Consider the following 26668-nt stretch of genomic DNA (forward strand, 5'->3'; position numbering starts at 1 on the left):
GATTGGGAAGACTTCTTTTGTCACATTCCTTCTCATGGCAAATGTAAATCTTCTAATTATATCTGAATGTTAGAAAAAAAAACTTCAATAAATTTCATCTATAATATTAAAAAAAATTGAAATGCTTAAAATTACTTTGGGAAAAATAAAACTTACATAACCATCTATCACATTCAAAATTGTGAAATTTTGAAAAAACTAAAAAGACAATCAAATAATTACAAAAGAAAATGCTAAATTTATTTATTTTTTAAATCCATATCACATATATCTTTCACAGGAAGCAATTATATTTAAGTCAAAAACATTACAACATGATGGAACTTGCTCTCCTTGCAAAAATGTTTTTCATTTACAAGGTTGGAACTCAAAAATTTGCTTAAATAAAATCAAGCGTGTATCACTTGAACTAATAGATATTAATAAATGCTAAATTCAATTGAATTATGTTTGAATACAATTTAATATTTCAAACCGTAATTGAAGTAGAAATGAAAAGTTACTTTCTCATTGGGTTAAACCACCATAATTTATGACAACTTTGATCTAAACACTAGTGTCCACCCGGATTTATACCTTTTTGGATTATCAAAAAGTACGAGAAGAAACTAGACTAATTGATTACATTAAAGGTAAAATCGTAGATAAATTTTATCTATAATATCAAGGATTAAAATCATTACTTTGAGGGGGGGAAAAATACATGACCATCAATCTCGTCCAAAATTGTGTGAAAAATTGACAAAAAAGAAATGTTACAAAAGGAAATGCTAAATCCAATTGGATTTTTTTTTTTTGGGTAAAAAAATTATACAAGCATTTATACAACTGAAATTTATACATTTACCCTAAACCCCGTATGAAATATAAGCCCTGGCCTAGGATGATATACAAACATTATAGCACCTTCAAATCTTTTGGTCCACGCACCGCCAAATATGAAATGCACGTTTTACGCATTTAAATATATACAAATGCTTGCTCTACGAGCCCAAGTCCAATTCTCATCTAAACCTATTTGTTGAATAGACAACGTTTGGGCAATTGCTGCCACAATCTTTAAATCGAATCATTTGAGTGGATATGATAATGGCGCATTGCTACTCAGTACCCTCCATGACCGTGAGAATAAAATGATGCCAATCAATTCTATATTCGTTCCACTACTAGCAAACTGTTTCAGACAAGTTGAACGGGTGTACAAGCAAATACACACCAACTGTTCCACAAGAAGCCTACGTGGGGAAGAAAAGCAAAGAAACAAGAAAGGATAAACATGGGAACCAGTGAAATTACAAGAGACCTGCCAATTAATTTATATAGTTACAGCTGCATGGTTTCTAAAAGATGAATTCAGCAGGGCTTAATTTCAAAACCTATGCTCAGTAGTGTTCGAGCCGACTCCATTGCTTTCTCACCCCCAAGGTCCAGGGCTTCCCCAGTTAGTTCTCCTTCAGTATCCACTGACCATTGAGTAGAAACTTTCTGGTTTTGCGGGGAGTCGGATTTCTTCAACTGCAAACTGCTCATGGAGGCAGGTGCTGCAGCAGCCACAAGAGGAGCACTTGGTGGGCCATGTCGTTTCTTGGGCACAGGCATGTCATGGTCATGTACACCCTTGTATGTTATGATGACAGCATCTGAGTTATCTACAGCGATCTCAATGTGCTTTCTGACAGGACATCCAGCAGAAGTGCATCTGTAGTAGTTCCTGAAAATTCAAGATTTTAAAAGAAGAAAAGGAATAAAATACAATTTCAATGAACAAGTCAAAGAAACACAAAAGGAAAAAATCAACATATTTTTTTAAGATCGTTGGGGGGGGGGGGGGGGGGGGGCTTAAGGGCCTTTTTGGTTACTGTTTTGGAAAACAAATTCTAATTTTAAAAGTCCAATAAACAGAAAAATCAACTTGGCATATTTTGTCTAATTTTTAAAACTATATCTCCTAGATTTTGTTCTTTAAAAGGTGAAAAACGGACAACAATCTGAAGATTTTTTTTCGTTGAGTTTTAAAATAAGTGATTAGTATTGCAGCATCATTGTAAATAATGGTAGACTATAAAAAAAACATGACTTCATCTTCACTTCTCCGCAAGCATGTCTGGTGTAGGCATGTTGGGATGAAGATTGTAGATATTCGGCAGTCAGTTATTCCACACCAACTTTTTTTTTTTTGTTTTTAAGAAGTATTTTAGAAGTCATTCATCCAAAACAATTTTTTCAGTCTATTATTTAAAAAAAAAATTATTCTGAAATAAGTTTTGAAATGAAGTTTAAAAACAAATTTTAATAAATAAATAGAGAAAACAATTTCAAACAGGACCTAAATGGCTAGCAAATTTTATTTTAGAGAATTGCTGCATCACATAGACCCAAAGCAACTGTTCTCAACGAAGCAGAGAAGCAAAAGGACTACACCAACAACAACACATCTTTGACTTCAGAAATTAAGAAATCTTATCCTCCCAATTTTGGAAGGAGTTATACTGATAATTATTCCTACTGCAAATGATGCAAACATAAACTAAGCATATAAAAAGTTTGAAGAGAATATTTACATCCAAATGGTTTTGGACAATAAAAATCACATATATGTCCCATTTACTGACACTGGTTGATTTTGAGCACAGAAAAATCAAGTGAAAATACAGAGCTATATAAATAAGAAGCTTCTATCATCACTTGTTGCACCAAGGAGAGACAGAAGAAGATGCATCTAGACACCATACATGATGTCAAAAACTTGAGTGAGTTAGATAAGATTCCAAGATTTGATAAGAGATGCAGATAGAAATACACTTGATAAACAGATCCTGCCAATATCTCACTAGAGTCAGTTAATAAAATTTCCATAATGGCAAACTGGCCGTTAAAAATATTCTTCATGGAGGGCTGATAAATCTCCCAACTGTTTACAAGTTATTGACGGGCTGATTCCATAACACATATATACATGGACAGATGGATTCCAACTAAATCTTTTTTCACACACTCACCTAATCAATAATCATTAAATTTTTGGATAAATCAATCTAAAAATTATTTATAGTTGCCAATAATGTAGTCAACACTCAAGATAGTGGTCAGAAGGTGTACAACAGTATAGTATAATGAACTTAATCAAATTTTGAATTTCCAACAACTGATTTTATGGCAGTAGTCCTAAAAGATGACCTGGATTTATGTAAATGACCTTCAATTTCAAAACCAAACTTGTGCCAATGATCACAAATGAGTTCAATTTCAAAATCAAAGTTGTGCCAATGATCACATTCACATTATATTTGATTTAGATTCTATATAATTCTTCATTAACTGTGTACAAATTTTGCTGTCAACAACTTGCAATTAAAGATAATAGCAATGTCAGTTTTCTCGTTAATACTCCATATCATGAGCTTAGGTTTCCTTAGCAGACAAAAAACCAACAGAAACCCCACATTCTGAAATGGTATTACTGGGAAACAGAGTCAATATATATTTTCTTGAAGATCCAATTAGTTGTGTTTTAATGGGTACATGCTACCATGACAGGTACAACATTTCTTGGAACATGAGATGAAAGGGACAGACAGGTCTTAGTATAACGCAACATTCATCAGCTAAACAAAGCCTCCTATTTCATTAGCTTTAGATAATCAGAAATAATAAATTTTGCAAACTGTTTCATTTATTAATTTGATGCTCGGTCCATGTTTGTTTTAGCTTAATTTTCACACAAAAACAGCTTTTAGCTAAAAACTCTCCCAACAACTTTTTTTTTTTAGTTATTCTAAACAAAAGCAAGGCTAATACAAACAGGCACAGAATACACATGCCTTTATTCTTGGTAACTAAATACAACTATGATTGTTAAGTTCATGAAAAAATTCAACCCAAACACAATAGGAAGTTGTTGATGAAGCTCAGTAATTTTGCACTCCTACATAAAAAGTGAAATTAAAATATATATGTACAAACAACAACTAGCCAGAGTGGGAAAAAAAAAGGGCACTAGCTTGAAACAATGTATTTGCATCATCATCATGGTCTTTCTTCAAAGTGCTAACAAGCCAAAAACTCAGCATGCAACTTTTTACCTATCATCGTGTAAGGATACTAATTTGTCAAGGCAAAAATATGAAATTATGTTAAGGAATGGGCAAATTAAAAAGAAAGGGGGGGAAAAAAAAGCAATATATAGATATGCACCTGGGATGTGGATTCCCCTTCACCATTTTCTGTCCATACTTGCGCCATCGGTAACCATCACCAGAGATCCCCACATCCCCTGCTGCATGTACAACAAGCTTGGGCTTCTTTCCAGGTTTTCCGGGAGAATCCATGTCTGTTAAGTCACCTTTCTTCATCCTGGTTAAGAAATTCAAAGAGAGAACATTAAATCATTAAATCCTACCACAATTAGAAGAAAATGGGCTTGTTGCCCTTTTTTTTTTCCATAAAGAATATGAGTTCACGTGCAAACTTGCCTTTTTTTTGGCTCTGCCTCATTTTCATGTTCCTCCAAAATAACTTTACCATTATCACTGATATTAGATGAGTTTTGCCGTTTCTTATCAGCACTGCTGGGTGTTTCTTGTAGAAGTTCTTTTGAAGAAATGGATGAATCAGGATCCTTTAGAACTTTGACAGGCTGCTCAGTAACACTGTTTTCCAAAGTAGGTTCACTGGAAGACTGCAACTTACTTTCCCTAATGGAATTAGTCTTCCGCGGAGGATCATGACTGTGGTCACTTTTGTAAACAATGTCTATCACATGACCTGAATGATCACAGCATTCAATCTTCTTAGCACAACAGTCTGCATGAGTACACCTGTAATAGCTTCGAGAACCTGTAGGACTCTTCACTTGCTTCTGACCATACTTCCGCCAGTTGTATCCATCAGATCCTGATGTCCTTGCAACAGAAACAGCAGATAAGGTTTTACCACCAGAAGGATTTTTTTTATCTTCTTCTGGCACATGCACGTTATTAACCTTTGGAGTAGTAGATATTTTCAGTTTTCGTACAGTTGGACTAGAAACAGATGATAAAGATTGTGTAACAGAAGTTGGTGATCGTTCAGACAATGGAGTTGAACACACAGACACCTGAAGCTGATTTTCTGTCTGACTTTGAAGTGTTTGGGCTGCTCCTCTTGCAATAATTTCCTTTTCAGGAGGTCCAACTGTCTCCTGAGCATGAAATGACCTACTTAAGTGCTAAGAAACCAAATATATCTGGGATGTACAATACATGCAACTTTCTGATGCTTAATTTAATTGCAAAAATATTACTTTATGTTTGGAATTGTTCATTCAAGAAAAGCAACTACATGACTATTTGCTCTGTATACCTTGGATTTCCATCTGGGAGGGACATGATCACTGCTACTATAAATTTAAGGAAATCAGTTTTGTGGGTTGTGCTTTCAAATCACCATTGTATAATCTAAACTGTTCATACACCCATACACCAATGCACAAACCAAACCAAGCTTACTGGTTCTTGTCAAAGACCAAGTACCCCCAAAGCCAAAGCTGTCAAGTGCATTCCAATAATGGTTTCCGTCTCTAACACACCCTGGTCACCCAATACACAAGCTACATACAAAACACAGGTCCACCATCCACCATGCCAGGTAGTCATACTAAAATTTTTAACTTAATGATGAACAAATGGGACATCACAGACAATTCCTGGGGGCCTCTAATAGCATGTCAATGACTAATTCTCCTAAAAGCTTGAGAATGGTTTATATCTATACCAGTTTGTGACTATAGATTTTTTTAGTACTAAATGCACCATTAGATAGATATTTGTTTAAGTATATTAGATATGTTAAAACTCAAAACTTGGTAGTGTATACCAGAGATAAGAAAAGTATTCTAAGAATCTTCTCAAATATCATGCAGGAATTACATAAACTGCTTCAAGTTTCAATTTTGGAACTAGCCAATTATTAGTTGCAGCAAGTACCTTTGATAGAATTTTCTGATTTTTTATTATTGCAGCCCATTGTTTGACTATGGTCACTACTTATTTTCTTTTAAGTGACCATATTCCTCCATTCTATTGGATCAATTCATCAGTATATATAGAAGAGCAGGTTTGAACTCCTCTTTAAGTCGAAGCTTCTAAGCATCTACTTACACATTTTAAGGGGACAAAAAATCGGAAACAGGAGGGCTGAGATGTCTTTGCCTAGAATAAGTTTCATAATCTGTAAAGCAGAAATTAACATTTATCTATGGTGTTCTCCGGCTACCCCTTCAAAACTAACCGTCATCTTGTAGACCTAAAGCAAAGAAGAAAGTATAAGAAAGAAAATATTCGAAGTTTACGATTAAAACAAACCTCCCCACAAAACACGAGGAACTTTAAAACAAAGAAACAAAGATCCAGTAAATCTATACACAGCAACTCGTAAGAACAAGCAACGAAGTAAAACTCTTTAATAAACGGGTTACACTTACACTACACACTAAACCCCTAATCAGAACGTTAACCAAAAACCCTTCACCTTAACTTGAATACAGTATTAAGCATAGCATGTGCACTCAAATAGAAATTTAGAAGCCAAACAATTGCACTAAAACAAGATTGAAAATATTGTTCAAAATAATTAAAATTCCTATAATAAATGCTCTCTAACCTTACTTTCGGCTTTGTCACCCGAACTCAGCGTAGTAGAGCTCCCCTGCACATCTGTCACATCAACCACGCAATTCACTAAAAGAAAATAAAAAATCATCTGTATAAATATTAAAAAGTAAAAAGACACAACACAGTCACACACTGAAACAAACGATAAATCAAAGCGTACCGTCACTCCGGTGCTGCACAGCAAGGGATTCAACCAAAGAGGGAACGGCAGCTAGGGTTTCTAAATTGGACTCCGTACGAGGGTCGTTAGGACTCGGTAACTCGTCGCGCTGCGACTCAGCAGCGGACGGCGATTCAGCGACTCGTTCCTTGGTGTTTTCCGCTTTATCTTGAGAATCGTTTGGTTTTGGATGGAGCTGCGGAGCTTCCGCTGGGAGAGCTTCGGAGCTGCGGCGCTCAGCCATGGCGACGCGGTTGCAGAGAGAAAAAGGAAGGTTTGAGGAGTGTTAATTTTATCCTCTGTTCCAAAACGAAACGTTTCGGATTTCGCGAAACGCCAGAGTTTGTGTGAGAGACAGTTTGCGGGTTTGTGTCTCTGAGTCTCTGACCTGCATTGACTCAGGTGCCTCTTTTTCCTTTAAGGCAAATGTTTGCATTTGTTTAAAAATAGTAAATAAAGAACTTTGAACAATATTAAAAAAAAATCGTTTAACAAGATCATTCTAATGATTTGAAGTTAATTGTAAATTTTTATTTTTAATAAATTCAAAATTTTTCAACTTACAAACAATATTTACTTTAAATATAAAATTTTGCATATTATTAACTAACCAATAGATATTATAAGTAATTATTGTAAAGGTTAATAATTAGTAATTATACATTATTTTATTTGAATTAAGAATGATAAATATTAAATATATTTATTTTTAAATTTAATCTTTTAATTAAACAAAAGTATTATAAAATGTTATATCATTGCATATTCTCATCGAATTTGCATCTTTCTATATTAGCAAGATAATATCAAATCAAAAAACAGCGGTATATAAATATAAAATTAATAAATTTGCGCAAATAAAGAGAAGTCTTGCTGTATAAAATATTTCCAAATTAAGAAAACTAAAAATATAATTAAAAATAAACTATTAATAGTGAAATAAATTTTGAAATAAAAAAAAGTAAAAATTCTTAATTCAGACTCTTTCTCTTCTGCTCTGATCCGAGGTAACACACGTCGTCCATTTCTCCGTTAATAGGCTGTGTTGGACAACGGTTTCATCGACGGCGTCAATGCTTATGGTTTTCTGGTTCTTTGACTCGCTGCAGCGAGCCGTTTTTCTTTTTCTTTGCTTTTTGGAACATTAATGACCCTTGAATCCTACGTGGACAATTCTTGTCGTTCTTCTACTTTTCAAAAGTTTAATAATAATATTTGCATGTTGTTAAAATTATTAAATAAAAAATATCATTCCAAATTAAGAAAATAATATTAAATTATTTAAAATTATACATTAGACATTTATTATTACGATTCATAATATATTATTAACAAACATGTTAAAAATTATTTAAAATATTTAATATAAGTATTAATATATCTTTGATGCGATTACTAGTACTGCGACCAAGTCAACAAAGTTCCTGTGCACCTGAAGTTGACGACGAATCTACCCTAAATATTATATCTTAAGGCAAGTAGCTTTATTTCATTATTTATTTGAGAATAAAGGGTAACTTCATAAATAGTGGGAGCATAACGTAGACATTAAATGAAAGGAAAAAAAGTGTCACCCACGAGCTAGTATTGGGAGAAAAAACATAGTCATGAAAGCACAGGGTTCTGCAATCTACTAGATTCTATTAACAAATATTATTGAGGTTATTAAACATTATAATTTAAATATATTAATAATATTAAATATTATCTTTTATTTTTAATTATTCAAGTATCATCATTAAAATATTAATTAATATTTTTCTTATATAATTTAGTATCGCGTAACTTATAAGATGAAATTAATTAACGATGAGAAATTTTGTTGATTTAGTTAAAACCATGGGTTTGAATTTGGGTTGTTTGGAACTTAAAGTAATTGATCAAAATGGATAATGACATGTGCCCTTAATTAAATTGCAATTTTGTATCAACCTATAAGATAATTTAATATAATGAAAGTATGAAACTAACGTGGAGGGTATGCTTACAAGATTGTTTGGAATACTAAAATAGTCATATAGTTTGGATGATGAGATTTTCTAAAAAAAAAAAAAAAAAAACGTTGCTTTGTGTTAAATATATATATATATATATATATATATATATATTGCTATTATAAGTGTCTTTTAGTAACAGAACAGATAGAACATTATTAAAAAATATATTTCGATTATTTTAATGAATATGATTCAGGTAAGTACAAATTTTTATAATTTAAATAAATGAATAATTTTTTAACGTGTGCATTTAATATTTTTGGACGGAGGGAGTAATGAGATAACGATAAGGAGCAGGAATATCCCTTTTGCAAGAAAGAGTCAACCCTTTGAAGGGGAGTTTATCAATTAAATAAATGGGTTATTAACATTACAGGTTTATTTGTAAGATTTTATATTATTTTAAAACTATTTGTTTTCATCAATGAATATTCACGTTACCTATCTTTCCTTAAAAAAATAACATTACATGTCTATTTTTAAATATATACAAATAATTTTTATAGTTTTAAAATTTATATAAATTCAATTATTAAAATGAAAAGTTGAAACAATATATATGCTATTTTGATTTTTCCAATTTGTGATATCTCATTTGACAGACATGTACACCTCGAATGATGGGACTAGATTAATCACCATACACTCACACAAACAAGTAGAATTTAACATGTTTAAATTTCCATTTATGCAATATCATTTTATTATCAGCGTAAAACTTATTCACAACTATTAAAAAGGTAAATAGTAAATTAATTACGGATGGTGATAGAAAATACCAAATATAATCACTCCAAAGCTAAATAGTACACGTTTATAAAATGTTTATCTTCTGGAGTTGCTTGGTTTATTATAAGTTTGTTTAATTATATTCTTTTGGATAAAAATTTTTATAAGAAATCAGTAGAGGAAAAAAATTTAAAAATTTAAATTAAAACTATTTTACAAATTAAAATTAATTTTACGCATTTATTTTTGTTTTTCATATAATATTTCTATAAATTAAGATATACAAGTTGATCTTCATAAATTTAGTTTATTCTATCCTATTATTTTCTCTATTATAAATGTTCATAAATAATAAAAAAACTGTATAAACTAGTTATATGGTATTTTCGCTAGTCATTTTTGTTAACTTATAGTTATAGCTCATTTGATTTTTTATTTATTTATTAATATTTTGCTTAGTTGAAGGGTAACGGAGAGGAAGGAAAGAAAATATTTTTTATAATATTTTCACGTATTGTTCAATATTTTAAGAAAAAAAAAAGTCAAAACTTCTCCTCATTCAAATTTTTTTATTCTTTAAAAGCGAAATAAAATGTGTTTAAAATTAATTGGATAAAAATATTTTTAATTTAATATATATAATTTATATAAAAAAAAATATGAACTCGTGATGAAACTAATATCTGTATATTACAGGTTAAAATATTAAATTAAAAATAAAAATAACAGCGCATTTTACAAAAATTATATTGGTTGTAGTTATAATTTTCTTGATTTTTTCCCCGTACTTTCTAACTTTCTTTTTATTCATGTTGAATGCTTTTTATTAGAATTATTATTTTTATTTTACATTTACTTTTTTTAAAATTATAACTTTATTTAAAATTAATTCATTGTTTAAAACAAATTTGGTCACCTAACATAAGTTTTACTTGGCGAAACTTTAATTTTTTATCTTTAAAAATAAGTTTCACTGCTAAAATTGTAAAATTTATAAAATTTTAACGCATACCAAAATCTTATAAATTTGACAAATATCATGACAATATGTAATTTAAAAAAAAAAATAAGTTTTATCATAAATATGGCAAAACTGGCTTTCCCTCAATAGTATGTATTTGCATGATCCCGTGTAGGACAAAACATAATATTAATCTTTCGTACAAAATGAACTAGTAATAATCTATTTTGTGATGGTGAAACTTATGTCACATGATAAAATTGATAAAGAATTAATTTTAAAAAGTTAATAATTTGTTTTTAAAAATATCAATTTAATAAAAAAAGCCTTTACATTTTATACGAATTTAGTCTTTTGTTTTTTCAACTAAATAAATCTTTATTATTTTTTATGTTATAAAAAATATTTAAATTTATATAAATAAATAAAAAATTCTGAAAACAACTTTTCGCCCCCACTTCTCATCACTTGAAGGGGAAATTTTAAATTGGATCCCACGGGAAAAAAACTTTTCTTCTTTCTATTTTTCATCACATAAATAGTAAGAATCGATAATTTTGTTTTTTTTTCCTACCTCTTTTTCCCTTTTTTCTCTTTTATTTTTCCAAATCCAAACACAACGTTAAAGTTTCATGAAATGAGGATAAATCGTCCCAATTCTTCCCCACTAGGGGTATCAACCAAGGGAATCTTTCAAATCCTTATCTTTTTGTTGCTACAATAGTGAGACCTTTTTTCATATCATTGAAGGTAAAGTCTAGTCCGATGATGGAAAGCCATTAATATTGGTAAAAAGGATTTAAATTCCTCATCTTTTTACGGACAAATTACTTCTCTTAACCCCTTCGATTTATTTTTTCCTTTTTTTAAAAAATATATTCTTATGCAAACCATTTAACACTAACAAAGCTTACTACAATTACTAAATACTTAGCTCGTCATGCATGTCAATAGATTATTTAATTCTTATATATATGAATGCATGTCTGTTATATCCACTTCATTTATTTTTCCATCTCAAAAAAATAGTTTTGACTGTCCACCATAAATACTCAAAGTGCATCCCTAAAAAAATTAAATCTTTATAATATTTGTTTGCTAAATTGTGAGATAATAAGCAAGAAAAAAAGACATTTTATCCCTTTATATATTTGACCATATGTAATGTAGACTCTTACTTTTTAGATTGAACAACCTAACTCCTTGTAATTATTAAACTGTGTGAAATAGAGTCTTTCTATAACAAAGAGCACCAATCGGAATGTCAAATCCCCCCAGCATCTCACATGATTGTTTTATTAGACAAAAATTCCGAACCACATGAGCTTGGGTGATGAGCTCCATTTGTTAACATATTATTATTATTTGCAATTCTTGAGGGAGAAAAAAAAAAAAAGAAGCCTTTCCAGCTTTGGACAATTTCTCATCTACAAGGCTTGTATGGCGCGCAAAGTTGACTTCTTGTGTAGTGTAGTGGGTATCTAACATTTTTTGGTGGCTGACGCGGTGGTTGAGGGCTGTTCGAGGATGGTAGTGCAAAATGCACACGCCAGCAAGGGGATGAAAATGACAGTGGTGAAGTAGTGCCACAGAGATAAAAGAAGGATGTGATGCTGTTGCAGTGTTTGTCAGAGCTGTGGGGTTCAAGGTGACAAGGAGATGAACGGCATCAATGTAAATAGACTTTCAAGCTAAACATGCAGACGATACGAGGGAGAGAAGGCGGTGAATATTTTACTGAAAAAATCTACAAAATATCAAAACTATCCATAAATCAAAATATTAATGTTGAAAACTAAGATGCGTAACTCTAAAAGCAACCAGCTTCTCCACGCGTATAGACTTGCAGATGAAACTATTTTTCATTTTGATTTTAAAAATATCTTTATATTCAAGTAAAATGTTGTTTATATTTTCAAATTACTTCTACAGGTTCCAGCCTGCATCATCAACGCGTGATCGTCATCTAGGAAACATTGAAAACTATGAATTCATATTATAGCTATAGGTGTTGAATTTTAGCATATAATCCCAAATTTTGATGGCAAAATTTCATCATATCAAATCTTTGAACACATCCGATTAACCATGTGTTCAAGAAATTCACAACAGTCATTATCCTAAATTTATCTGTCTATCAGCTGATAAGTGCAGAGAGAGAAGTAATAGGGTAATAAATAAAACTCAACAAAACCATTAACATATAAGACATTTTGTTCCTTGATCAAGGGACAAAAGCTAAACTTGGTACCATTTCCCCTATCCCAAGCCTTTTGAGTCTCAAGCACAGGCAATTTTCCATGTTATAAAGTTTATTGTGCACACAAGCATCGGAAAATATACTACCTGCTAGCAACATAAGAAAAAGCGTGCTATCAGCTACAGCCATAGCATCATTTTAATTTTTAGGACCGATGTCCTTCAGGGCACAGATCTGCTCTTCTCCCATTGCAGACATGACAGAAACCACAAGATCTTTTCCATCAGCAAATCCATCTTTAATCTAAATACAATAGCAACCAAGCAAGAAATCAATTAACAGGGCACACGATTCATGTGCTGCATAGATCATAACTGAACAATAAAATCATGAAAACACATCAAGCAAGGAAAGCAACTTCAAAAATGATTTTAACAACACACCTGAGTAAGCAGCCCCTCATCAGTGGGAAGCCTCAGATCATCCTTGGTATTTCCATTCTCAGTCAACAGACTCACCTAAAAGAAACCCAATCCAAGTGGTTCAGAATGTTTTGCTACTACTAGAAATATCAAAATAATATAACTGTTTTTCCTTGCTGGTGACATGCTTGCTTTAACACCAATTGGGATCTTAATTTAGCATTCTTTCTTTTTAAAATTAACTGGGTTTAAGACTTTAGAGTTATATTTATTAATTATTATGAAGTTGGAAGTGCATCCAATGTCATCTTACCTTGAACGACGTACACACAAAAAATATTAGCTTGAATTGAATGGAAGTTTTGTGTAAAAATAGAAAAAAAAGGGTGGATTTTATGGGAAATATTTGACTTCTTTATGTAATGAGAGCATGCCAGAAGATTATATTTATCTTCTGGAGCAACATTCCATTAAGCATAATTCAGAACACGATATCCTCAGCAGAAAGAAAGTAACGTGACGATCCTCCCAAAATGTAGCTATATCTTATAGTTATATATTAATTTATATTTTCATTTTTCATTTTACAAACCATAACAACAACAACCAAGCCTTATCATGTGAAGTTGGCTACATACGACGCCATTAAGCATTTCACAAACCACAACACAACATAATTTTCTGAAACGAAACCTCCAGTGTCAAAAGCAAAAGACAACTCACAAAACCATCTTCAGAGATATCAATCAGCTGGTAGTCAGTGCGGTTCACATGAGGAACCTGCAAAAATATTAATAATGACTGAGAAACGCATCACAAGCAAATATTACACATACAAACGAAGGCAACATTGCATTACATCACAGTTGTGGGATGAAGGAACAATATCTTCGAGCTTTTTCCCATTGAAAATATCAATTCCAACAAAGTGGCACTTGGCATGTCCATGCTTGCCGGTTTTGGATGTAGAAACTTCTACAACCTGTAAAGATAAATTGAGAATCAAACAGGGAACCACAAGAGATGTTCACTTAACCGACTATCTCAAATTCATGACAACCAAATAAATCAAGGTATGGGTATGGGTATTATACTATACCATGTTATGTAATCACATAGAAATAGAATTAAATGAACAATAAAATATTAAAATCATAAAATAAATACAATGTTCATGATGTAACTAAAGTAGCAAAAATATTTAAAGAAAAATAAAAATAGATGCAAGTTTTTCATTCATCTCTGGTTAAACCCTCGTCAGCACGATTCATTCATACTTTCTCCCAATAATATGTATGGAATTAAAAGGAGATAAAAAAAGGATTTTTATGTGAAACGTTACAAAGGAAAAAGAGAGAATGGAAAACCTTGCAAGGCCGAGACTTAATGACTATGTAGCCATTTTTGCGAATGGTACCAGCTTGCTGAGGATACGTCTTGGAGGCTCCTGCATCGGCCTGAGAATCGAAGTGGTGTTCTTCGTCCGACATGGTTGATATTTGATGCTCTCTCTCTCTCTCTCTCTCTCTCTCAGCACAAGTTTAAGAAGAAGAAGAACTCGGTGCGGTGGTCCCCGTGTTTTTATTCTAATCCCAAAAATACCCTCTTTCTCGTTAGATCTGATCCTCGCCGTTCATTATCTTTCATCCTACATTTGAAATCTCCCCGTGATAAAAAAAGAACAAAAATTAAGAGATTTTTCGGTTCTGTTTAGATTTTTTATTTTTAAAATTTATATTTTAAAATATTTTTAAAAATTGTATTTTTAATAAAAATAAAATTTATGTTAAGAATTTTTTTATTTTTTATAAAAAATAATTTTTAAAAATGGAAAAAAAATAGGCTTTAAGTTTTTTTTTTATAATTAAAGTTAAAGCTTTATTTTAGTAACTTGAAATAATATAAATAGAGATCTCTTACAAAAAAAATATTATAAGTTTAATTACTAAACAATATTAAAAACACTTTTGAAAAATATACACAAATTATCTTATTTTTTAGTGAAATTAAAGTGTTTTTAAGAATTTATTATATTTTTTAGAAAAATTTATAATATTTTATATTTTTAAATTATAATAAAAATATATCTTATAAAAAAATATTTTAAATAAAATAATAAACATATATTTTTATATTAAGTATATAGTTTTCTATTTGCAATTCGTTATTGTTTTTTATTGGTTGATTTTAAATTATGAATATTAATATGTTTTTATCAAATTAAGTTTTTTAAAAATAAACTAAAGTTTAAGATAGTTTAAGTTTAACTTTAAATTTTAACACGCTATATTACTAAAAAATATTGGTTTAAATAGTTATTTTTTTATAATTTTTCTATAAATTTAAATTCACTCACTAATGAAAAAATATTATTCACTGTATTTTTAGTTAAATTTTGAAAAGTTGTAATATATGAAAAAAGGCATTAATTCTATTCATAGATTGTACAGTATTATCTTAAGTCATTAAAAATATTAGTCTTTTAATGATAAAATGTGTTTCATTCTTATTTCTTGATTAGTTAATTATGTCTAATTTTTTATAATTTTATTGAACTTTTATCTTTTATTAATTTTATTTTATTTATTAGTATTTTACTTTCTTCTTTCTCATATTTTATGTAAAATGAAAAAAAAAACACTTATATAGTGTACCAAATTATCATTAACAAATAATTTTCCAAACCCAAGTTAGATGATAATATCCATCCATGTTTTATCCAATCAGCATCGAATCAAACGCATTCATTGGGTTGAAAAAAAATATATGGTTAGGTTGATTGGTAGGGATAAAGTCAGGACAGGGAACACTATTGAAAATGTACAATCAAGCTTAATATTCATCTATAAAATGAATCCAAACTTAACAATTATAATTTTGTGAATTTGTTTTAATTTGATGCCAAAAAATGGTTACTTCATTTTTGCTATTCTTTATATATATTTTAAAAAATATTATTTATAAAAAATATCAAAATTTAAGCATATATTATTACAAGTAAAACTGTCAAAATATGTTATCCATGCTACCTCGTTTTAGAAGATCGAGGTTCTTATTCAAACCTTAGAATAAAACTTTAAATAAATATTATTTAAATTTTTTGATGCAATATTGTTTTTATTTTTATTTTGTAATAATATTTATATTTTATCTGTTCATAAAAATAAGTTAAAAGATATTTATTTCATATAAAAAAACCACAAGTAATGAAATAGATATAGAGATACAGGTACTCATAAATTATGAATATAAGAATAAATAAAATAGTATTTTACGCATCAGTGTTAGTTAAATCATTTCTCAACTAATAGCTGAAAAAAATATATATAAACGGACGAATGTTTAAAAAATTCATTTAATGGTTGTGAGCAGTAAACCGAAAACACATTCAATAAAAATGTTTTATTTAAACAACAATATGAAATTACTTTTAAAATATTTCTAGGTGAGTAGGTGCACCTTTATTTTGTTTTAAAACATTATATTTAACCATAAAAATATTTTATAATCAAATTTATAATATAAAATAGCTAAAAAAATATTTTAAATGGTTTTCAATGAGTTTTAATACATTTTCAAGATACTGTGTGATTTTATTATAAAGGACAATATTTAGGCGATATTCTTTAAATTTTGTCATTTTTTTTAGTAAAACTGTATCATGTGTATTTATGGTCAACTTATCATTATTTTACAAAGTTTATGTACTTAATATATAAGACAATGTATGAATATTGTAACTTTTTCATGTTATTGTTTAGTTGTGAATTGTTATGTTAACAGTAATTATTGATTTTCCTAATAATTAATTTTAAAACATATGTACTTGTAGTTTCATTAGTTGATGATGTATATCAATAATGCCTAAAAAGTAAACTACAAAAATAATCCACATATTATATTTGTTATTAATATCTTCAAAATTTTCAAAAAAGTTTTGGGTGGTTGTAAATTAGCCTCATGTATGATTCTGATTGGTGAGCAATCATCTCCCAATATTTTTATATTTTCCAATAAATAATGTGTAGACGTATTGAATTGAATAATATTAATAATATCCACGCCATTTATGCGTTCCTCCGAACATGCATGTTGACAAGAAGAACCTTTGCGTTCTGTTTCCTATTAAAAACCCAGCAATAATGGGTATCTGATACTGAATAATCGTATTTTTATTAAAGGAAAGGAAATATAAATCTTTATGCAAATAAATTTCAACCAAAGAATCGACCATATTGCCAGAAATAATGACAAAGAAAATTTTCTAATATGTATTATTTTATGAAATTTTATAAATATATAATTAAATAAAATTATTTTATTTTATACATTTAATTTGCTATCTTATTTAAATAATTTTTATTTTTTTTATTTAATTTACACAAATAAGTAACATGTCGCACATTTGTGAATAAAGTTTTAAGATAAAAGACTTTACTTAAATTAGCTTTAATAGAGTGTTTTTGAATAGTGTGATGTTATTTTACTCGTCATTATATCTTAGATTTTTTTCACTGTTTTCTATTTTCAACTGCTTAATTATTAGTTTATTGATCTTGCTTAAAAATCAATCAGATAACAATAACATGTACCACGGGGAAGATCGTGATGACATGAAGAGCCACAATTATTGTGCGCATGTTTAAAAGATAATTTATTATTTGGTGTCATAAACTATGAAAATGATTAATCATTTTTATATGAACTACTAAATATTTTGTTTTGTTTTATTTTATAAATGATAAATATCCTTTTGTAAAAAACAATATTAATTGAATCAAATAATATGATTAGTTAAAAGTCAGATTCAAAATTATATGATAAACTAAAATAATGTTTATTTATTGATGTATTTAGTGATCATATTTAGTTCTAATGTGGATAATAAGATTAGTATTGTCATCCTTTTTTTTTTCTTTTTCTTTTTACCCTTTTCTTATTTTATTCTAACTATTTAATTTTAGAATGTCCACTAAATATTTTTCTATTAATTATATTTAATTCTATTAGTTATTTGTTTCTTTTAATTTATGTCATTGTCATCAACATTTTGTTCTCTGGTTTAATTTATATAGTTAACAAAAATTATTTAATTAACATTTAAAGGTTATAAAATTAAAATATAATAAAAAATTTAAAAAATAAAGAACCAACCAATCCAAAACTTTACTCACATCATTACTTTCTTTGATTTTAATAGCTTCTCACATGGTGTATGATATATGTTTTTTTTTATTACAAAGATAAATAAGTAAATTCAAAATAACAATGATAGTAAGCAGTTAATTTAGATATTTATATAAGATCAACTCATCAACAGTAAGATACAGTAATGATTTTTTTTTTCTCGGTAACAAAGAGCCCATAAGACCAACTAAAATGGATAATTTTTTTAATTAGATATAATTTTATTAAAAACTTATAAATTTGAATAATTTCACAACTTTTAGATAAAAAAAAAATATTTTTTAAACTTTTATTTTCGTGTTATAATTAAAACACGATAAATAAGTAAAAAATCTTCATGCAAGGCAGTAAAAAAAAATATTTAGTCTTGGACTTGGACCACAGTGGGAATGTCACTGTCTTCTGTAATTAGGTGGCCGAAAGGGCCAAAGCCCATAAAATTCTCCTGTAAGCCAGCCTGGCACTGACAAAATGCCAAAGTTTAGTTTTGGTTTTGATTTTGATTTTGATTTATATTATATAATTTGAATAAGATATAAGACGAATAAAACGTATTATTAGCATGATCATATTTTCTATTTTTTTAATGAAATTTTGAGTTATGAAATAAAAAAACAAAAAAAAATAAAAAAAATAATATATTGTAGAAATCCAATTAAATGTTATATGTATTAAAAAATAAAAATCATATAAAAATAAATAAATTTTAAGAGAATTATTTAAAATAATTATAAATCTTTTTTTTAAAATAAAAAATTATAGCTCCATTAGTTATTATCCTTTTTATGGAAGATTGTGATTATTTAAATATTTAAAAAAGTAAAATATATTTATATAGTATTTCAATATAAATCAATAATTTTAATATTATATTGACCATTATAATTATTTCACGTAAAAAACATAAAATATTCTCAATTTTTAAGTCACCATAAAAGTTACCTTTTATTTATGAGTATTTTACACATTATATGAGTTTTTTCTTGCTCTCAACTATTATCCTGTGAATCTCGATTTACTTATTAAAGTGATGATGATCTTAAGAGATCTTGATATAGTCATAGGATTCAGTTCTTTTTCTGCCCCTTTAAAGGGATGATTCCTCAGGTAAGTCATCAATTTTGATTCACAAATATTTTATAGACTTGCAGCCCTTGCTTGTTTCCATAGAGAAAAAACAAGGGAAAAAGTAAATTGCAGAGAAAACGAGAGGTTTTTTATTCATGAAATATCGTTTCTAAAAAAAATTTCTTAAATTTTTTCAACAAAATAAGAAGTGCATTACTGTCTATATCTTCTTTCTCTTTATTTTCTTTTTTCTTGTCCAAACAAAGTAAAAAGTTATTTTTTCACTTAATTATCAGAGTGTCTCTATAAAAACATGTTCTTCTTCTTACTTGGAATGATCAGTAATCTGAGAACAAAATGAAGAAGAGAAAAGGGATTAAAATACTGTTCCATGCATGGCAAATCTTGGTCTTCTATTCATTGAAAGCTCAATCTTGGCTTAAATCCTAGCTCTTTTACTACTATGATTAGTTACACAATGTTCTGTTTAAATTTTTTGCACCTAAGAATAGCTTAATATGCAAGGTCATATTATATTCATAACTTCAAATGATTAGATTTTCAAGGTGGAAAAGATGGATGCTGGGTGCTGGCCAACCAAACCAAAGAGACCATTCAAAATTATTTGCAATCATCATGCTTCCATTGCTCCGCATGTCAAGATGTTATCATGCTATGTGTTTTGTGGAAGCTACACTCATATAAAAACAAAAAACATTAATTTTTGTATCAAACAATCTTATAATTTTTTCGTGGCAGATAATAATTTATTTGTACATCGATTTGGTCTCCGCGTGATGTAGTATATGTAGACAAAAAAATGTTGAAAGTTCTTCTCGCGTGTTTAGATTAAATGCACCCCACTCCATTTCCAAAGTCATTATCAACATGCCCCTGTTTCTCAATGACACACCCTACTTGTTGTTTCTTTACCTTTTCTGCCCTTGCAACAATGTCAAAACATATTTTTTGGCATGAATAATGCTACCCTTTTTGATATATTTATGGTTATTGATTAAAAATTATTAAAATTATGTGAATTATATATTTTTTTATTTTTAGTTTAATGTTATTTTTAATTTTTAATACTTTTGAGTTATAACTATTAAAAAATATGTCGGCAATATATATCCCTTGAGTACACATCACACCAAACATAGGTAGTAGAATCAGAGTGTAAATGTGCACAAAATGAAATAAAGTATAATTGAATCATAAAAACTTTATAAAATAATGGTTCAAAATTATTGTTCTTGCACCTTTTGGCTTGCCGTTGACTATACGCTTCTCTGGAACAGATTTACTTGTAAAATCAGCATGTGTTTCTTTTAATATTTACAAATGCAAATTTAATCAATTTTATAAAATCACTTTTGATTGAAAGTGATATCAAATTAAAAGGGTTTGTCTAAATTTTTTTATCTTTAACAAAAAATTTGTAATAAAACTTGGTACGAAAATCTTAATCAAACACAAAAGTTATATTTTTTTCACTTATAATTAAATATATTTTTGAGAATATAACAAAATCACTTGAAATTAACTAAAAAAATCAGGGGCAAACTCACTTATGAATTAACAAACCCACGTATGATGCGATGAAAAGTCACACATGAAGTATTAATTTGGAAAGAATACACAGGAAGTCAATTTTGCTTATCGGGCAGTCTTTCTTTTAACATTTTTTTTTCTACATCCTTAAAGGCCTGTGTAGTTGTAATCTTGGGAGAGAAGAAAGATAGGAAAGCAAGAGAGAAAAATAATAATAAATATGATAAGTGATGTCATAAAAAATAAAGAGATAGATATAAAAATGTAAAAAAAAAATTATAAAAAGTGTTAACATAAATTTATAAAATTAATTTTATGTATCTAAAAATAGTATGATTTATTTAAAAAGTAAGTATTTACTATATTAAAAATAAAAATATAATAAGTATAATTTGAATAAAAAATATTATTTCAAATACTTAAAATCACCCTTAAAAGACTGATGTTAGTTAAAAAAAAATTGTGCATATAATGTCATTCTATTGCTTCAAAAAAGTCTCGTGAGCTTATTTTGTCCCAAAATATCTTCAAGTGTACACATGAAAACAAAGGCCATAAACTCACTTATTCCTCTAATTTCAACTTCCAAAATTGAATAGAACTAATCTCAAACTGGAGGCATTCACTTTAATACAGGAAAAGATAAGTAAATTATAAAAAAGTGGCTGAAAGACTAAATGCTGCGATAACATGTTAGTTCAAAGATCTAGTTCCCAGTGTATATTGATCAAAGTTTACTTCATCTACCACAAATGATGAGGCAACAAAAAGAAAAAACATCAAAAGCAGAATTCAAGAACTTAACTGATTTACATTTTCTGCATGGTAATAAGGGAACCTCTCAAGTAGAAAAATCAAAGAGATAAATTAAATTAAATTGAAGGACCTGGATTATTTTGATCATGCTAACTAGAAGTAGGTTCAATATCCTTTAGGAGTCCAACTATCTGTTGCATGCTTGGTCGCTTGAAGGGTAGATCAGCAGTGCAAAGATAACCAATCTTAAGAGCCTCTTCCATTTGTTCATCAGATCCTGTATCACGAATTTTGGGATCAATAGCTCTTGAAGCTTTGTTCTTTCTTACAAGCCCTCTAACCCAACTTACCAAAGTTGCATCTTTATCATCAGGGTAATCATCATCAACTGGTTTCTTTCCAGTTACTAGCTCAAAGAGAACAACTCCAAAACAGTACACATCAGATTTTGGTGTTGGAGTGCCAAAGTCTGGTTGAGAAAACTCCGGTGGAACATAACCAGGTGAGCCACGTGCAATCTCCTCATCTAAACCACTTCCAAAAATCTTAGCCAACCCAAAATCAGACAACCTTGGCTCCAAGTCATAATCCAAATAAACACTGCTAGCTTTAACAGCTCTATGGATTATTGGAGGTGAGCAACCATGGTGCAAAAATGCCAATGCTCGAGCCGTGCCAAGGGCTATTTTGTGGCGAAATCTCCAAGATGTGAGCAACCCTTCAGAGCTAGCATTTTGAATTCCATTGTTGTTACCTTCATCCCATGTGTCTGTGCTCCAGTCTTCAGTGCTTTGTACACCGAGTGGCAAGTCATAAAGCAAGTTTTGCAAGTTTCCATTTTCCATGTAGTCATATATGGCAATTCTCTGATCACCAGCCACACAATATCCAGTTAAGGGAACAAGATTTGGGTGCTTTATTCTGCCAAGAAACTCAAGTTCTCTTGCAGCTTCTTCATCTGTCAATGTAGAACCAACAACCAAGACCTTAACTGCCACATGAATACCACCTGGCAGAAAGCCTCTATAGACAGGACCAAATTTTCCTTCAGCCAAAAGGGTACCTCTATCAAAGTTTGAAGTAGCATATAAGAGGTCTGCAAATGTGATATTCAATAATGGCTTCTCAAAGATTACTACTGGGACTGATGTTGCTTGCTTAACATCAGCCACCCAAGTTGTTGAATCAGTGTGGAATGAAAAGGGACCTGAAATGTTCTGTTCTTCTTTGTATGAACTTTGCTTCACTTTCCACATTTTTGTTTTCTTTCTGCAACCAAATGCTAGAAATAAAAGGCCAGCAAGCACACACAGCATTGAGAAGGACAACACAAGGGCTAGCTTCATTCCCTTGTGTCCAGTGTCTCTTCTTTTGAAAAGTCTTGGGTTTGCAGCAAGTGGACAACTGTTCAACGATCCAAAGAATGCTGTTTTCAGGATATCAGGTTTGATATCTGAAGCACAGAGGGTTAAGTTATTGTACGAGAAGTTGAATTTCTCCATCCATGGAAGTTTCTTTAGGACGGGTAGAGGGACTGCTCCAGTCAAATTGTTGTTTGAAAGGTCAAGAACTTGGAGGCGCTTATTCCCCAGTAAGGGAATTTTCCCACTAAGATGATTCATAGAAAGATCAATTGCATTCAAATTACTCAGTTGTGAGATTTCATCAGGAATTTGACCAACAAGACTAGTTTTGGACAAGTTCAGATATTCCAATCCCAGGAGCATTTCAATCTGTGGGAATTTCTGCCTGTTAAATCTATTTTGTGCAAGGTTAAGGTGCTTTAGATTCAAGGACACATCAAAATTTTGAAAAATTTCCCCACTAAGCTGATTCTCTGACAAATCCAGATAAACTAAATGAGACCAATTGTAACTACTAAAGTTGTACTGTACCTGAGGAATGTGACCTTGAAATTGGTTTCTGCTAAGGTCCAGGACCTCCAACTTTTCCTGAAACAAACCCATAATAGAACCCTGAAATGAATTCCCTGACATGTTGAGATTCAGAATAGATTTTAATCCAGAAATATCTAAAATACGGCCATAAATATTATTCCCTGAAAGGTTCAAAGTCCTAAGCTTAGGAAAAGCAGCACCAAAACCATCTGGTAGTGTTCCATTCAGCTGATTTGATGAAAGATCAATTGAAACTAGATTCTGGCACTTGAGAATTCCAGAAGGTACGTTCTGTGCAAACCTGTTGTGGTTAAGTTTGAGGACCCTCAGACTCACAAGGGAGCCAATAGCTTCAGGAATTTCCTCAGAAAAATCGTTGCTGGACAAGTCAATGCTTTCTAGTAAACCAAAGTTGCCAATGTTGTTAGTCAATGAACCTGAAATCTGATTGGAGGAGAGGTTAAGGGTCTTGAGAGAGCTTAAACACCAAAAATCTGAAGGCAAACCAGTGATTTTATTATAACTAAGATCCAAAGATTGGAGTTTGCTGAGCTTGCCTATGGTGTTATCAGGTATAGTTCCAGAGAGGTCCATACCAGAAAAGCTCAACTCAACAACGTGTTCTCTATTGGCATCACATAATACTCCTTGCAAGGAACAAACAGAAGCAGAGAAGTTGTAGGCTTGGGTAGATGTTGAACTTGAACTCATCTTCTTCAAGAACTCCGATACAAAGAACTCATCAGTGTTTGGTTGCTGAGACACCAAATGCTTGAACAAGAGAGTCAAAACCAAAACAAAACCGAACACTCCCAAACCCATCAAAGAATGATGTCTGATAGTCCAACAAAAAATGCAAAATAGCAACCCCAAAACCTCCACCACCACTGCAAAATGCCCCCTTAGAACTTCAAAAGCAGCATGACCATATCATGGATGATGGGTTGTTTACTGCAAGAAAATCTCACAGGGAAACAATATTTTTACTGCATGATAGTACATCAAAGAAGGACAAAAGCTAAGGAGACAGCAGAAAGAGTAAAAGTACACGACACAAGCTTACAAAACTGGTGGTACTTTTTATGGTAAAAAAATAATTTTTTTCACTCTGATGTAATATAAAGATTGTGGACTACAACAAGAGAATGTGAATAAGCTTGTCTGGATTTGAGGATTAATGAAAGCCAACAAAAAGAAGGATAAGTAAAGAAACAACCGATGCAAGAAGCAAACTATTGTCTTTGTATAGACTCAAAGGTTGGGGAAAAGCTTTGATGCTTTGGTTGTGTTGCAGGACTAAGGACTTTTTGTCTTGAAACTGAATTTTCAAAAGGGTCTTTTCCTCATTCAAACGAGGCAAAGACAGCGCAACATGCAGTGTGGTGTGTACTAGGAAAGAAATGTGAACTTGAATGTGAAGTGGAGTTGGTTTGAGCTTCATAAATGGAAAGAAACTGAATTGAAATATCGTTGAGGGTGACGGTTGGTGATGGTGAATATATCAAAGATTTGTTGGTGTGAATTCAATGATTCTTCGGTGAGTGAGTGAGGGTGTTTATCACTTTTCTCTTTTTGGTCCTTGGAAAAAAAAAAAAAAGCCTCCTTAAATTTTATATAATAATTAGACAAATGTTGATTAGTTAGGATACTACTGAATTAAAAAATATTTTTTATTTTCATAATATATTTTTAACAGAATTTTTAATTAATAATTTAATACTCAAAGTATTTCTTAATATGATTCTAATAATTATGCAAAGAAAAAAGTCTCATAATTTTTGTTGGCTCTACACAAAAATGTTATATGTACATTAAAAATAGTGATACGAGTGTATTGATGCTATTTTTCAATTAAATTATTTTATTTTTAAAGTTAATTTACTATATTTATTATTGAGTACTTACATTAATCGAGTTAGTTTAAAATAATTTATAATTAATTTTTATCAAAATGATTTTTAAAAAACACGATTTTCTTAAAAAGTAAACAAATCTAAACATGTACTAAATATATAGACTATTTTGTCCATGTGATGTCTTGGTGTTTCCTCCTTAACGCTGACATTTGTACACCTCTCAAAATCACTAGATTCAATAGTACTATGTAACTAATTGGCTGCCCATTTATTAACTTAAATTGAAGTATTTTGGAATCAAATATTTCTAAACTAAAAATATGAGGAAATAATTAGAATTTTGGATCCTTTCACCCTCAAAATAAATATGGTAATGTTCATCTTGTACCCTAAAATGGTTGACTTTTACTGAAAAAGGATTTTTACCCTGATTTTGCGAGTGTCTTCTCGATTTTCTATCTTCTCTCACTTTCTCCCTTCATGTGAGTTACAGGAACTTGATCTTTGTTGTGCAATTAATGTTGTTGGGACAAGGAAAATAGGAAATGCTCACGGTTGTTACCAACATCTTTACTGCAACTATATTGGTCCCCCAACACCCTCCCCCTCAAAAGAAAAATAAAACAAAATAAAAATAAATGTGTGATGATGATAATTTCAATGGATTAGCTAGTTCTCTTGGTAGAATAAAGTGTATATTTTTGACTTTGGAACATAGAAAAAAGTCCCCTCCTACCCCATTTTCCTAAGAGAGTCTTTTTTTTCACCTTAATTTATGCTCACTAGGTTGCCAATTATCATACGTCAGAGACAATATAAGTAATCGATAATTTACCATGTGGACCCTCAAGTAGGTTTGAGAACTCAGAAAATATAAACAATAATCCATTTCAATTTAGGGTTTTGAACCCTTGGGCCAGTTTCTCTTGTCACGTGAAGCAATACCAAGGGACCAATTTTGTCTATAAAATATGTCAGTGGCATTCCTTTTTTGCCCATTATACAGTGCAGTTTATATTGGCATTATATCTAACAAATTTTATTGGTTTACATCCTTAATTTTTATATATTTTTTATATTCATTTTATCTCATCATTCATGATATTTATCATTTCATTTTCTAAGATGTGTACATACACCCTTCTGGGCTTTCGGGGTGTCAATGAATCTATGCTATATCTAATGGTTTTTACTTTTTTTCTTTTTATAAGAAGATTTTGTCCAATGTCTAGA

At 30.1% G+C, this 26668-nt stretch overlaps 3 protein-coding genes across 6 annotated transcripts; all 3 read right to left on the reverse strand.

Annotated features, from left to right (window-relative positions):
* Positions 1–655: 655 nt before the first annotated feature.
* LOC113845981 (probable WRKY transcription factor 32) lies at positions 656–7200 on the reverse strand. Of its 3 annotated transcripts, XM_027473750.1 has the most exons (6): positions 6811–7200; positions 6640–6692; positions 4473–5179; positions 4195–4353; positions 1377–1711; positions 656–1235 (listed from the first exon to the last, which is right to left on the reverse strand). In XM_027473750.1, the coding sequence occupies exons 1-6, from the start codon at positions 7052–7054 to the stop codon at positions 1180–1182; spliced, it is 1554 nt and encodes a 517-aa protein (XP_027329551.1). In that variant the 5' UTR covers positions 7055–7200; the 3' UTR covers positions 656–1179. The 3 variants fall into 3 exon arrangements, with proteins under 3 accessions (XP_027329551.1, XP_027329553.1, XP_027329552.1); XM_027473752.1 differs by having other exon boundaries at positions 663–1711; XM_027473751.1 differs by having other exon boundaries at positions 758–1711; positions 6640–6716; positions 6811–7188.
* A 4511-nt stretch (positions 7201–11711) lies between these two features.
* Positions 11712–14656, reverse strand: LOC113874097 (eukaryotic translation initiation factor 5A-2). 2 transcript variants are annotated; one of them, XR_003506086.1, is made up of 6 exons: positions 14487–14653; positions 13979–14101; positions 13843–13899; positions 13141–13215; positions 12844–13000; positions 11712–12131 (listed from the first exon to the last, which is right to left on the reverse strand). XR_003506086.1 is itself a non-coding variant. In XM_027512305.1 (5 exons), the coding sequence occupies exons 1-5, from the start codon at positions 14607–14609 to the stop codon at positions 12896–12898; spliced, it is 483 nt and encodes a 160-aa protein (XP_027368106.1). In that variant the 5' UTR covers positions 14610–14656; the 3' UTR covers positions 12520–12895. The 2 variants fall into 2 exon arrangements, 1 of the variants encoding a protein (XP_027368106.1); XM_027512305.1 differs by lacking the exon at positions 11712–12131 and having other exon boundaries at positions 12520–13000; positions 14487–14656.
* Positions 14657–21563: 6907 nt separating this feature from the next.
* On the reverse strand, positions 21564–24823 carry LOC113847967 (probable LRR receptor-like serine/threonine-protein kinase At2g24230). Its single transcript, XM_027477308.1, has one exon. It carries the CDS (start codon positions 24399–24401, stop codon positions 21831–21833), a length of 2571 nt encoding a protein of 856 aa, XP_027333109.1. The 5' UTR covers positions 24402–24823; the 3' UTR covers positions 21564–21830.
* Between the last annotated feature and the right edge of the window lie 1845 nt (positions 24824–26668).

This window comes from Abrus precatorius, unplaced genomic scaffold (assembly GCF_003935025.1).
Source record: "Abrus precatorius isolate BTA unplaced genomic scaffold, Abrus_2018 Scaffold8, whole genome shotgun sequence".
NCBI classification, from domain to species: domain Eukaryota; kingdom Viridiplantae; phylum Streptophyta; class Magnoliopsida; order Fabales; family Fabaceae; genus Abrus; species Abrus precatorius.